This window comes from Crocuta crocuta, unplaced genomic scaffold, assembly GCF_008692635.1.
Source record: "Crocuta crocuta isolate KB4526 unplaced genomic scaffold, BGI_CrCroc_1.0 scaffold288, whole genome shotgun sequence".
Taxonomy (NCBI): Eukaryota; Metazoa; Chordata; class Mammalia; order Carnivora; family Hyaenidae; genus Crocuta; species Crocuta crocuta.
In genome coordinates, this window is record NW_027532607.1 from 2,483,933 (window position 1) to 2,496,831 (window position 12,899).

A 12,899-nucleotide genomic window follows, 5' to 3' on the forward strand; every position below is an offset into this window, starting at 1 on the left:
CAGGTCAGGATCTCAGGGTTCAGAGTTTGAGCCCCACACCCAGCTCTGTGGACCAGGAGGAGCCTGTTTAGGATTCTGTCTCCCTCCTCTCTGCTCCTCCCCTGCTTGCATGTGCGGTCTCTGTCTCTCTCTCTCTCTCTCTCTCTCTCTCTCAAAATAAATAAACTTTAAAAAAAATATTTTTTAAATGTTCTCTTCTACCTGAGATGCTTTAAGAATAAGTCTGTATGTGACTCTGTCCCATAACCAGCTCTCCATGAATTCATCTGTTCACTCAGTACCTTACTACACTGTGCTGGTTGTTGTTCACTCCAACTTTTCATCTGTTTTTCCTGATTGAGTTTCTCTGGCAGTGGAAGAATTACCATGTTTGAGCACCTCCCTTGCCGCCAGTAAATTGGTAAATATTGCTGCCAGAAATCTGATTGGAGATTTGTTAAGATTCCATTAAAATTCAAATCGCCAGAGTCTGATTTCAGTTATCTACTTTTCAGAGACCTCAAATTCATGTGATTATAGTTATAGGATATGTCATTTTACCTGGGCAGAACTTACAATTTGTGGTAGTAATTTGCTGGGCTGTATTCTTTTTTAAGTATTTAAATTCCAGTTAGTTACCATACAGTGTAATACTAGTTTCAGGTGTACAATTTGGTGATTCAGCACTTACCTGATGTCCGTTTTAAAGTATCTTAGCCCATGTGCTCTCTTTGATTGCAGATGAACAGGAGGCTTTGAACTCAATCATGAAGGATCTGGTGGCCCTCCAGATGAGCCGACGTCCCCGGGTGCCTGGATATGAGACCATGAAGAGCAAAGACACCAGTCACCCAAATAGGCAGGTGTGTGTGGCCATGGCAGACCCAACTATAGTTGCTGGGAAGGGGTTTTCAAATGGGAAATATTTGAGAAGCAAAGATACTCTAATACCAGGTTAGAATGCTGTTGTCCCCTTTCTTTCAGAGTCTGTTAAATGGTGAGTGGTATATACCAGCCAGGTGAGGGTCCTGATCTGGATCCCCAAAGCCTTGTGCATCTGACCTTGTGTATAGTGCTGTATCTGTGGAGAGTAAGAATAATTCCTTTACGTATTATGGAGACAGTATTCATGTAACTTTTCCTTTACTGATTATCTGGCAGATGTTTAATCCAGATTTATAATCTCTCAGGTTTTTAGCTACCTTACAGTGTATACTCAGGAAAAATTAGTCAATTTTAGTTTTAGCTTATGTAAAATATAATTGGGAAGGGAAATTTATAAAATGTCACATAATATATTCTAAAGGTAGCAATGAGATTTTATTTTATAATCATAAATCATAACAATAATGGTTTTATTATTGTTTACAGTTGTTTCCCCTTATATTAACTCAGATACTTGAGAGTGCCTAGTTTACTGAGAGTTGTGTGCTTCTTTAGGAAAGGAGTTACTATTTTTGTTAACATTTAAACCTGTGCACTGTTGAGAACCTTCTTCCCATCTCCAGTGTCATTTACAAACTCCCTGTTTCCTGGGTACTTGGGCCTTCACAGAGGAGTGGATGGTGGGGAGCTTTCCTCCTTAGTGGGTATCTAGTGCTATGTCATATGGCTTTGTTGGTTTATTGGATGAAAATTTGTTCATGCCATTCTCCCTTGTGGTTCTCTTCTTTATCAGCTAACCTTCCTTCTCTTTCCTCATTTGCACCTCACTTACCAAGGATTCTTTAGAAGAATCCTTGGTTCCTAGAGAAAGGGTAAGGCCCTAGAAATTTTTCTGTCTAAGGTCTGCTACATATATGTATAAAGGCAGTATACTGCCTTTAGGAAAACTAGAGACCCTGAGTCCTTTTGTTTCATGGTATAACAGAAGAATTAGCTTAGAAATCTGGTTTATTTTTATGGTGACCTTACAGAACTGGGGGAACAGGGCCTATTCTTGTACTGTTTTCATACATTATTCTGTGTAATTGTGTGGGTTCTGCCTTGTGGTAACTCTTTGCTATTCAACGCTGCTTTTGGAAGGAGCATTTTACCAGAAGTGAGTCCCCTCCCCCAGGCTTGAGCCTAATGACCTCACTTTCCTTCCTGTCTTCCTATGTGGAGTGTGCTGCTCCAGTCAGCTGATCTTTCTCCAAATGGGGCTGTTAGTGTGGATATCGGTTAGGTGAAAAGGGGAAGCTTTCTTGAGTTGGAAGGCCCAAATGGACCAGGCCAGGAAAAGGTGGGTGACGTTGTCCCTGATCATTCCTTGAAGGAAGTTACCTTTTAGAGATCCTTCTTTTTCTTTTTCTTTTTTTTTAAATGTTTGTTTATTTATTTGGAGGAAAGAGAGAGAGCATGTGCGCACAAGTGAGGAAGGGGCAGAGAAAGAGAGGGAGACACCAAATCTAAAGCAGGCTTCGGGCTCTGAGCTTTCAGTGCAGAGCCAGTCGCTGGGCTTGAACCCACGAACTGTGAGATAATGACCTGAGCCGAAGTTGGACACTCACCCAACTGAGCCACCCAGGTGCCCCTAGATATCCTCTGCGTAGAGCCTGAAAACTATTATAAGAAAAGTCCTGATCTTCACTGTGCCTGCCGCTGTGTTATTGGAGTAAAATCAGTGGTTATGAAGGGAGAAGACTGTGAAAAGGATTGACTGCTGTTAGGAAGTAACCTTAACAAGAGGTAGTGGCTCTAAGGACCCACAATTTACTTGAATATCATCAAACTTGTTCTGTTACATGGAGGATACAAATTATTAACCTCAGTTTTTTTTTGTTTTTAAAGAAAAAACAGCAGCAGCAGCTCAGTCCTTCTGAACAGCCCCATAGTAACAACAAGTTCATGTGCAGGGGCCAGTAAGAAAAAGAAATGTTTGGTAAGGAACCAAATTATCCATTAAAGCTAAAATGTGCTTTCAAATATGATCCAAGTACTGGAAAAATATGGAGTTCATTTCCTAGATAAGTCATTTTAGTAGACTCGTAGGGAGCACTGGTTACTTATTACCTGTGTTCTGTGCTTAGTCACCAATTTCCAGAATAGTATTATTCATAGCAGCATCTGTTAAGTGCTGTCCAGTGTACTTTGTGTGATGATAGAAGTGCTCTGTATCTGTGCTGTCCATTGGAATGGTCAGGAGCCACACATGGCTATTGAGCAACTGAGGAAGTGGATTTTAGATTTTATTTAATTTTAATTAATTTAAATTTATTTCTTTAAAAAATTTTTTTAATGTTTTATTTATTTCTGAGAGAGACAACATGAGCAGGGGAGGGTCAGAGAGAGAGGGAGATACAGAATCTGAAACAGCCTCCAGCCTCTGAACTGGCTGTCAGCACAGAGCCCAACGCGGGGCTCAAACCCACGAACCACAAGATCATGACCTCAGCCGAAGCTGGACGCTTGACTGACTGAGCCACCCAGGCACCCCTAATTTTAATTAATTTAAATTTAAATAGCCATATGTGGCTAGTGGCTACTGTCTTGGACAGTACAGAATAACTTTATATACTATATAAGGGACTGTTGATTTGCTGGAAAGAAATTAAGTGCATGCTTGGAGGTGTTTAGCAATTCATTGGTATATTCATTCTTCTCAACAGGTCATGTGTTTCTATACATTGTGATAAGCTGGTTAGTTAGAATCCTGTCTAAGATTCTATATCAGGAGGCATGGGAGCCTGGGGGGTATGTGAAGCTGTGGAACTAGCATGGGTTTTCAGAAATGGAAGCTCAAAGTTGTATGCTAATACTGGACAAAACGGCAATGAAAATATCAAGATCGTTTTTCCCCCTTAATAAAGCTAAGGTTGTAGAATGGTTTCTCCTGGGAATTGCAGCCGATGTTCAGCTTCTGACCAAGAGAGGTATTCTTCAGCAAAATCCAAAAGCAGAGAGGGGGAGAAAGTCTGAGTGAATGTATTTCTAGGAAGTATGGAGTAAGATGAGGGTGGAGGAAACCTTTGGAGGGAAATATGTTTCTAGCTTAGTGTAATGAAAAGAACTTAGCCTAGGAGTCTGCCAATGTTAATAATCTGTTAATGTAGGACTTTACAGTTTACAGAGTGAATCCCTATTTATTGTTGTTGTTGTTGTTGTTTGCTTAGGCTTGGGATAGGATTAAACTGTATTCTCCATTACCAGTTCCTCTGCCAGAAAGTCCATACTTAGGAGAGAGGAATGCAAGATCAAAACCTAATTTAAATGGCCAAAAGATGCCAAATTGAGCTTGGAAATGTCAAATAGGGCTAAAGATTCAAATTGCAGAGTCCCAGTTGAAAGTAACCAAGTGTTTTGGCCAGCAGGAAAGGTTGCTTTTTCAGGGAGGAGATGGTGCTGACAGAGGCAGAGAGCACTTAACTGCAGTGTGAGAAGGGCAGTGCTGGCCACAGGGCAGCGCTAAGATTAGCAGAGCCTGATAGTGCTCAAGCTGGACACAGCAAAGGAAAGCCAGAGGAGCTATGGATTGACAATTGCTTGGGAGCTGAGGCCTGGAAGAATTGGAAAACCTAGTTTAGTGTCTCTGCTTAGCAGGACTTCAGGCATCCTCTTCCCTAAGTGAGCAAGCTAGGTAACTAATTGAAAAAGAGAATGCATGTGGCAACAACTAAGCATTCTGAGCAGCTAAAGATGTACATGGGCAATGAGGTACTCAACTATGAACTATTTGCTAGGAGGTAGGATCTGTGTTCTCTGTGTTCTTTCTCTTGTACATTAGATCCCTGGAAGCCTGCAGCCTGGTTAGAGCTGGCTGAACAATCTTAGATATGTGGCCCATCCCAGGTGTGGTTGGGCCTTTTGGACAATTTTGCAGACGGTGATGAGCAACACCCCTTTAGCAATCCTCAGCTCACAGTGCTTTATCAATAGGTGTAATTTCTCTGTGACAGTTGACAGCTTCGTGTACTGAAAAGAGCATTGGCTTAGAAGTCATGGAGTTGTTAATAATCCATTAACCTGAGATTTTACAATTTACAGAATGCTTTCAACAACAGTTAACTGCACTAACAACAACTGTAAGCATGTGTATGATACTTAAAAGGTTGCAAAGTGCTTATGCAAAGGTATTGAGTAGAACCAGGAAGCAAACCCAAATCTTCTGACTCCTGGTCACAGTACTTTTATTGTATATAAGTCTAATCAATCATCTTTCTAAACCTCAGTTTTTCCATCTGAAATGCAGATATAATAATACCCACTGTGTCTACCTCTTAAAGTTGTTGTAAGATCATAGGCAGAAGGTAAAGCATTTTGTACATCCTAAAACAGGTGTACACATGTAAAATGGTATTGATTACATCACTCTGTTATGTTCTGGCACTGCAGATACGAGTTCTAGTGGAAGCGTCTAATCAGAACTCTGCATACTGTCATGGAACTGAAAAGGTTAAGGTTTTTTACCTTTATTGGATTGTTCTTACCATCTATCAGATAGTTCTTTGCAAATTTCTGAAGCTACCCTAATTTCTAAAAATCCCAGTGGAGGAAGAAATAGAATCCTTAATTCCTGTTTCTCTCACATCTTATCAAACTGGTAAGTAGAGGCTTGAACAGCATTCAGGCTCTGGGTCTGACTTTGCAGGTGTTCTCTAGTGGATGCTTCAGAATGGAAAAGTTACTTTCCTCATTGCAGGCACTAGCAGGACAGGGCTCTTGGCTATCAGTTCTAAAGGAGAAAAATTCTGGGGGCTCTTCCTCTAGTAAAGTCAGTGACTGAGCAGACTGTCTTTTGCTTTTACTGTGACAGACCTGGCTCTTCAGGACTTCATTTCTCTCTCAAGGGTTGTGATAAGATAGTCTGGCTAGTTTGAAAATAAAACATAAAAGCCTGATACTTTATTTTGTAAGAACGTTGTTTTATTTATATTTTATACATATACATATATATATATATGTGTGTGCGCGCGTGTGTGCACGTGCACAAGCGCATGTGTGTAGTGGTGGTTTATTAGGTAGCAGTAGTTAAGAGGTACACCATTCAATCATTGATTCATTCAGATGCTCACTGAGCTGCTCCTGCATGCCAGACACAATGTAGCAACTGGGCATATGGAAAGAACTAGGGGAGAAAAGTTGTTTTATATAATCATGTCTTCCATTGATCTCTTAGGACTTTCCAGAGTCACACAAAATTACTTTTGTTGTCCTTTTTTTTTTCCTTTTCATTTATTATCATTGGCAAATTAAAGACTCCAGTGCCAAAACTATAGGGGCCACCAAAGATACATAAAGAATACAGGGAAAAGGAGGTCTACAGAATCAGACAGAGGGCACTCTGAACAATGGCTAGCCGAGGTCTTTGTCAAGTCAAATTAGTCCACAAACATTTGTTTAATAAACCCTGATTTTTGCAAGAATTCCTGGGAGCTTTCTTGGGTTTCATGTTCAGTTGTTGAGTTTACACTTTGAGGTTATTTCTACTTAAGTTTGGCATCATTATTGGTTACTCCTGTTGCCCCTGCTGAGTTCTAAATCTGTAGCTCAACCAAGAGGCCTGCACTGTCCTCCTGAGATTGGCTGTGGTGGGCAGGTGACTTGAACTTGTCTAGACTTGAATTTTTGTACTGGAACTTTTTTTCTTAGCAGGGATGGCACCTCTCCCTTCAGTTCAACATGTGCCTGTAGTTAAGCCTCTTAGACGTACAAAGAAATATGTTGCGTTCCCTGCACCCTGGGAGTCATAGAGTCTTATTGGGAAATGAGAACTACATGAAAAAAAGAAACTGAGGTAGGATACAACTATGCCTAAATATACAGTACAGCTAGCGAGTGCTATAGGAGGCCAGGAAAGTGAAAGGTGAACTTGAGCTGAAGGAGTTACAGTTATTTCTGGAGGGGGTAGCCCTTAACTAGGCTGTGAAGGAATGTGTGAATGTTTAGCTAGGTGGACAGGAGGAAGGGTGACACTCTAGGCCAGGAAACTGAATGGCTAAAGGCTTAGGAGAAAGAACGAACATGGCATATTTCAGGAAATAGAGTGGGCATTGTTTGGGCTGGAGAGAGCAGTCCTGCTGAGGACAGTGTGAGATGGCTAGGTAAACTGAGTGAGCTTCAATTCCAGAGGGCTCTGAATGACAGCTGAGGATTTAGATTTTATTGTATAAGTCAGGGGTTTCACTGATTGCTTTTTGAACAAGGAAGGGACATGGTGAAAGCAGTGGTTAGGATGACTGAAACCGCAGAGGAATGTAGAATGTGATGGCAGAAGGAGCGAGAAGGGCAGAGGCTGCTTTAGGAATCCAGGAGTGAGGGGAAAGGGGCTCAGTGAGAGTGAGGACAGAGAATGGGAAGTGGGGTCCTGTCCCAGAGGCCTTTGAAGGGAGAATTGGAGGGGAGAGGAAGGAAAGAATCAAGTGGAACTCAGAGGTTTGTCTGCAGACGAGAGCAGTGGTACCAAGTTAGAAATGGCAGTGCTGAGAAAGTAGACTAGTGGAGGGTGGTTGCTACATGCAGTTTAGGAGGATCTGTCTACATGCAGACACATGTGGCTAGGTTGAGTTTGAGATCATAGTTAAAAAAAAAAAAAATCTCAGGGGCGCCTGGGTGGCTCAGTCGGTTAAGCGTCTGACTTTGGCTCAGGTCATGATCTCACTGTTTGTGGGTTCGAGCCCCGTGTAGGGCTCTGTGCTGACAACTAGCTCAGAGCCTGGAGCCTGTTTCAGATTCTGTGTCTCCCTCTCTCTCTCTGACCCTCTCCTGCTCACACTGTCTCTCTTTCTCAGGAATAAATTAAAAAAAAAAAAATTAAAAAAAAAAATCTCAGATTTTATGCGTGTGTGTGTGTGTGTGTGTGTGTGTGTGTTTGCAGGTCCACAATCCTTTATCTGCAATTCTGAAATCCAAAGTATACTGGAAACAAAATACTTTCTGTTTTTTTGGTAAATTTGTGGCGAACTCATTTGGCAGCAAAACCTGACTTGAGTGGACACAGGACTATTTATAGTCTCTATTCCACTTATTGTGAGTATTCATAGTTTACAAAAACTAGCTTGTACTGTGTTAACAGATAAACCCTAAGTCTTAGGTAACTGAACCCAATATGCCCGGTATGAGGAAGGGAAGGACAGTGTTCCCCACAGTCAGGACCCTGATTGAGGGTAGCCCCACTGACCTGGAACACATGGCCGCCAGGGAAGAGAGCATAGAACTTAGTTACGTTCCCAGCTCTTGGTCAGAACTAGTCATAAAGCCCCAAACTAACTTCAGGAGCGGCTAAGCAGTGCAGGGGTGTGTGGGGGGTACCTGTTCGTGGCCTGCCTATGCTGTGGAATCGCTACCCCTGAGACCCTCCCCTGGGGGAGGCATCACCTATTATATACTGTGTACCATTCTGCCTCTCTAAGTCTAGAAAATACATTCCGAAACACTTTTGGCCCCAGGGGTTTTGGCTAAAGGCTAATGGGACCCGTGTTATCATTTATTGAGCACTTACTATGTGCCATGTACCATTCTCCTATCTTTACCTAATTATTTCACTTAATTCTTCTGATAACTCCATAAGATAAATATTCTTACTATTTGCGCTTTACAGATGAGGAAACTGAGTCACAGATAGGTTAGTCAAATTCAAGATCATAGAGCTAGGAGGTTGTAGAGCCAGGGTTTCAAGCTAGATGGTTTGACTCTGGTGTCACATTCCTAACAACGACTAATCTGCCTCAAATACATGGCAGACAGAGGAAATTTTGCTTGAGAGATTGGGGTTGGTCATAGAGATTTGGAAATTTTCTATTTACAAGTTGCCTATTTTTTTTATTTTTTATTATTAAAAATTTTTTAAGTTTATTTATTTTGAGAGAGTGGGGGAGGGAGGGAGCATGTGTGCTCCAGCGAGAGCAGAAGAGGGGCAAAGAGAGAGGAGACAGAAGCCCAAGCAGGCTCAGCGCTGTTGGCACAGAGCTCTAAGCAGGGCTTGATCTCAACGAATCGTGAGATCATGACCTGAACCTCGCAAGATCAAGAGTCAGACACTTAACTGACAGACACTCAGGTGCCCCTCAAGTTGCCCATTTTTTATTCTTACTGAAGAGAGGATATGAGGAAAGCAGGAGAGATCCAGAGGCCACAAGTCCGAACATCAACATGTGGGGGAGGGGTGGGAGAAGGCATGAGGAAGAGGAACTAGCAAAGAAGCAGAAGTGGTTAGAGTGGTGGCAGGTTCCCTGGGCTGGGATAGAGTCACAGAATGCAGGAGAGGAGAGAACCTGATGAAAGAGAACTTGACCACCAGTGTGAAATGTCTCAGGCAAGGAAAATGGTTGGCAGGAGGAATTGAATATGGTTATCTTTATCTGAACTCTCCTAATCCATGGCTTATTCTGGTCAGCGTGACAGGGAGAACTCGGATTTAGGAACTTGGCAGATGTGGGCACACCATGTGGTACATGCCAGCATCCTGCCCTGGAAAGGCTGTCACCACATCAGAGAAGGGGTTCAGAGTGCTAAACATCTTTGTTTACACTGCTTACTAATCACAGGCTTGGTTGGTCGTGAGTAGGAGTGATTTGTGGTTTAAGGCAAAAGTTTAATTCCCTTTCTAACTGAATTCACATCGAATAGTGCTTGGATTATGACTATCATGAAATAAATTCTGTTCCTTCAGTCCCACAAAGGGACAGAGGGGATTCCTTAGTGAGTACATCAAAGTATATAATGTCCCAGTTTAAGAATAAGAGCTATTGCTATATGTTTTTTATTGCTATCAAAATGAGGTAAAAAGCAACAAAAAAATACAATTTTATTTTAAATCAACAGAGAGAAATAAACCCTAAGGGACTTTAGTCAACACATCAATATTGGTTAAATAATTGTAATAAAAACAAGATGTACCATACTAATGCATGATATTAATAGTAGGTGAAACTCTTTGGTGGGAGGAAGGGTATGTGGGATCTATCTGCTCAATTTTTCTGAAACTCTAAAGCTGTTCTAAAAATAGATTCTGTTAATAAAAATACTAATAATGCGAGCTACACCAAGGCATGCTGGGCTGTGAGCAGCAGGAGGTGAAAGACTCTGGTGACCCGCCTGCAGGGGCAGGCAGGGTTGCAGATATGGTGAGCGCTTGGGTACTCCCAAGCCAGCTGTGGGACTAGAGAGTGGAGGAAGCTGGAGGTGGCACATCCGTGCGCAGCAGCACCTCTAGGCGCTGTGCTGTGGAGGGCCCTTGCCGTGCTAACTGCTTAGCATTTCAGGGAAGGAGAAAAAGAAGACAGACAACTGTTCTCACCTGTGTAAACCTTAAATCCACACAGTAACTTTCTCTGCAGCACTGCCCCACCTTTCTGCTTGCACATTCCTGCACCTGCATGCGCGCACACACACGCTCACACCCACCTAGAGTGCAGACCAGATGGGACACAGTGCTTTCTCCTCCATCCCCATCTACTCACAACCCCAGCCAAAGCATCCACTACTGGTTCCCCAGGCCCCACAGCGTGCTGCATGGTTGGTACCTTAGTCTCCTGGTTCTGACTCCATTGGTACTCCCATCTCCTCCAAGAGTTCCAAAAATAAGGTCCCACTGAAGCTCTGCATCTGTGAGTAAAATAAACCTCCTTTGCCTGTGTGACACTTGCATTGTAGCAAAACATGGTGACCTTGAAGGAAATTATTTAACTTCCTTGTAACTCAGTTTCTCCTGTAAAATAGGGAAAATAATAGTATTTGTTGTGAGGATTTGCTTAATTGATACATGTAACTGCCTTAGAACAAGGCTTAGTACGTAGTAAATGTTCAGTAAATGTTAGCTACTGTCATACTATTAATGGATGAAGTGGTCCATATGTTACATTAAAGAATAAGAGGGCAAGATTAAAGCTGTGTTTTGAAGAGTTGTCACATTACAGGTCAGCAGAGTGGGAGCTTTGCCATCTACTGTTTAGTATATGAACTTTTCAGGGACATGAAACTCTTTGAGCCCCAATTCCACCTTGTCTTTAAAATTATGGTATAGAAGAAGGTATTCGTAGATTTTGATTCAGTGGTTCTCGAGCTGTGGTCTAGGGATCCCTAGGAAGTTCCCAAGAACTTTTCATGGGGTCCATGAGATCAAAACTATTTTCCTATTAATACTAAAATGTTACTTGCCCTTTTTACCCTCATTCTCTTAATGTACAGTAGACTTTTCCAGCAGCTGCATGATATGTGTTATCACAACAGATTAAAAGCAGAAGCTGACATGAGAATCCAGCTGTGTTCTATTAAGCCATGCGTTGAAGAGATTTGTATTCTCTCATTAAACTCTAAAAATACAGTTCTTTTTTATAATAGTGTGTTTATGTTAACATGTAATATTTTTAAATTGTTTTAAAATGAACAAAATAAGTTTTCTGTTTTAATTTCTAATATGGCAAATATCAGTAGATACAATCTATGTAAATAAAAGCTCTTTGGGGTCCTTAGCCTTTAAAAAAATTTTTTTTAAACATTTCATTTTATTTTTTGAGAGACAGAGACAGAGTATGAGTGGGGTGGGGGGAGTGCAGAGAGAGAGGGAGACACAGAATCCGAAGCATGCTTCATGCTCTGAGCTGTCAGCACAGAGCCTGATGTAGGGCTTGAACCCACAGATGCAAGATTGTGACCTGAGACGAAGTTGGATATTCAACCTATTACGCCACTCAGGCACTCCCTCAGCCTTTAAAAAAAAAAAAGTTTATTTGTTTTTGAGAAAGAGAAAAAAAACACAAGTAGGGGAGGGGCAGAGAGAGGGGGAGAGAGAATCCCAAGCAGGCTCCACACTGTCAGTGCAGAGTCTGACGAAGGGCTCAATCTCAAACTGCAAGATCATAACCTGAGCTGAAACCAGGAGTCAGAGCCTTAACCAAGTGAGCTACCCAGGTGCCCCGTCCTCAGTCATTTTTAGGATGTAAATTAAAACCACCAGTCCAGTTTAGAAAGAGATTTCTAGCTTTCTCATCTCTTGGGAAAAGGAAGTTCTTTATGTACCCACCCCATCCTTCACATTCTGTCTTGTTTCTGTCAACTTCTCTGCTCTGTGTTTCTCATCTAAAGATACTCTGAAACTTTGGTCTTTCTTCCAAGCCACAGTCTATTAATTTCTCTTTCTCAGTATACTTTTCACTCACTGCCCTCTTTCTCTCCTCCATCTCTATTATTTGTTGGTTTCCTGACAGGCTTAGTTTTATTTTTTCTGTATACCTGTTCTTTTCTTCTGTAGTATCTCTTCCCTTTTCCCATTTTAAACTCGCTTACCCTTTACAATATCTCTTCTCCTTGATTTGTTTCTTACCATTCTAATGCTTCTACTTCCTCCTATTTCTGATATTTACACTCAATTCTGTTCTTCACCCAGTTAATCCAGTTAATAAATATTAAGCACAAATAGTATATACCATTCCCTTTGCTTATCACTGGTGGTACAGAAGCAAGATAGACATGGTCCATGCCCTCCTGCAGCTATAGGCTACCTATGATAGTCATTTAAGACAAACTGGGGACAATTCTAAGGTAACTTGTCCAGGGTCCCACTTGACCTCACTGGAGGTAGTCTTAAAAGGGTCATGGAAATCCACTATAGCAGCAGCAACCACGTATCTACTATGTTTCAGGTATCTTATGTACATTATGTTGTTTTAGTTCTCATAGCTCTGCAAATTGGCTATGTTTAGCCTCACTGTACACATGGAAAACCAGGATTCATAGAGCATAAGTAACTTGCTTGTGGACTCATAGCTAGGAAGTATCCATCCCAAGATTTCTCTTTGTGTTCCGCCACATCAGCCAAGAAGGAAAGGTGTCCTGGCCAGGAGGTGATATGTTGGGAGAAACTCTAGAGCCAGTTGTGGAAATAGAATGTATGAACTTAGAAATGACATGTCAGCATAGCAGCTGAGCTGGGCAGCCACTTAGGGATCTTGTCCTAAGAGCTTTGTTGCCCCTGAGGTTAAGATTCAAAGGCTACAAGTCAC

At 41.8% G+C, this 12,899-nt stretch overlaps 1 protein-coding gene across 3 annotated transcripts in view; it reads left to right on the forward strand.

The window, feature by feature from the left end:
* The first annotated feature begins 384 nt into the window (after nucleotides 1-384).
* The window catches only part of MAP3K3 (mitogen-activated protein kinase kinase kinase 3), a 51,934-nt gene continuing 39,419 nt past the window's right edge, over nucleotides 385-12,899 (forward strand). For all 3 annotated transcript variants that reach the window (XM_077780310.1, XM_077780311.1, XM_077780312.1), the window contains exons 1-2: nucleotides 385-400; nucleotides 721-842. In XM_077780310.1, coding sequence (XP_077636436.1) covers nucleotides 747-842 — 96 coding nt within the window. In that variant the 5' untranslated portion in view covers nucleotides 385-400; nucleotides 721-746. The remainder of the gene's footprint in view (nucleotides 401-720; nucleotides 843-12,899) is intronic.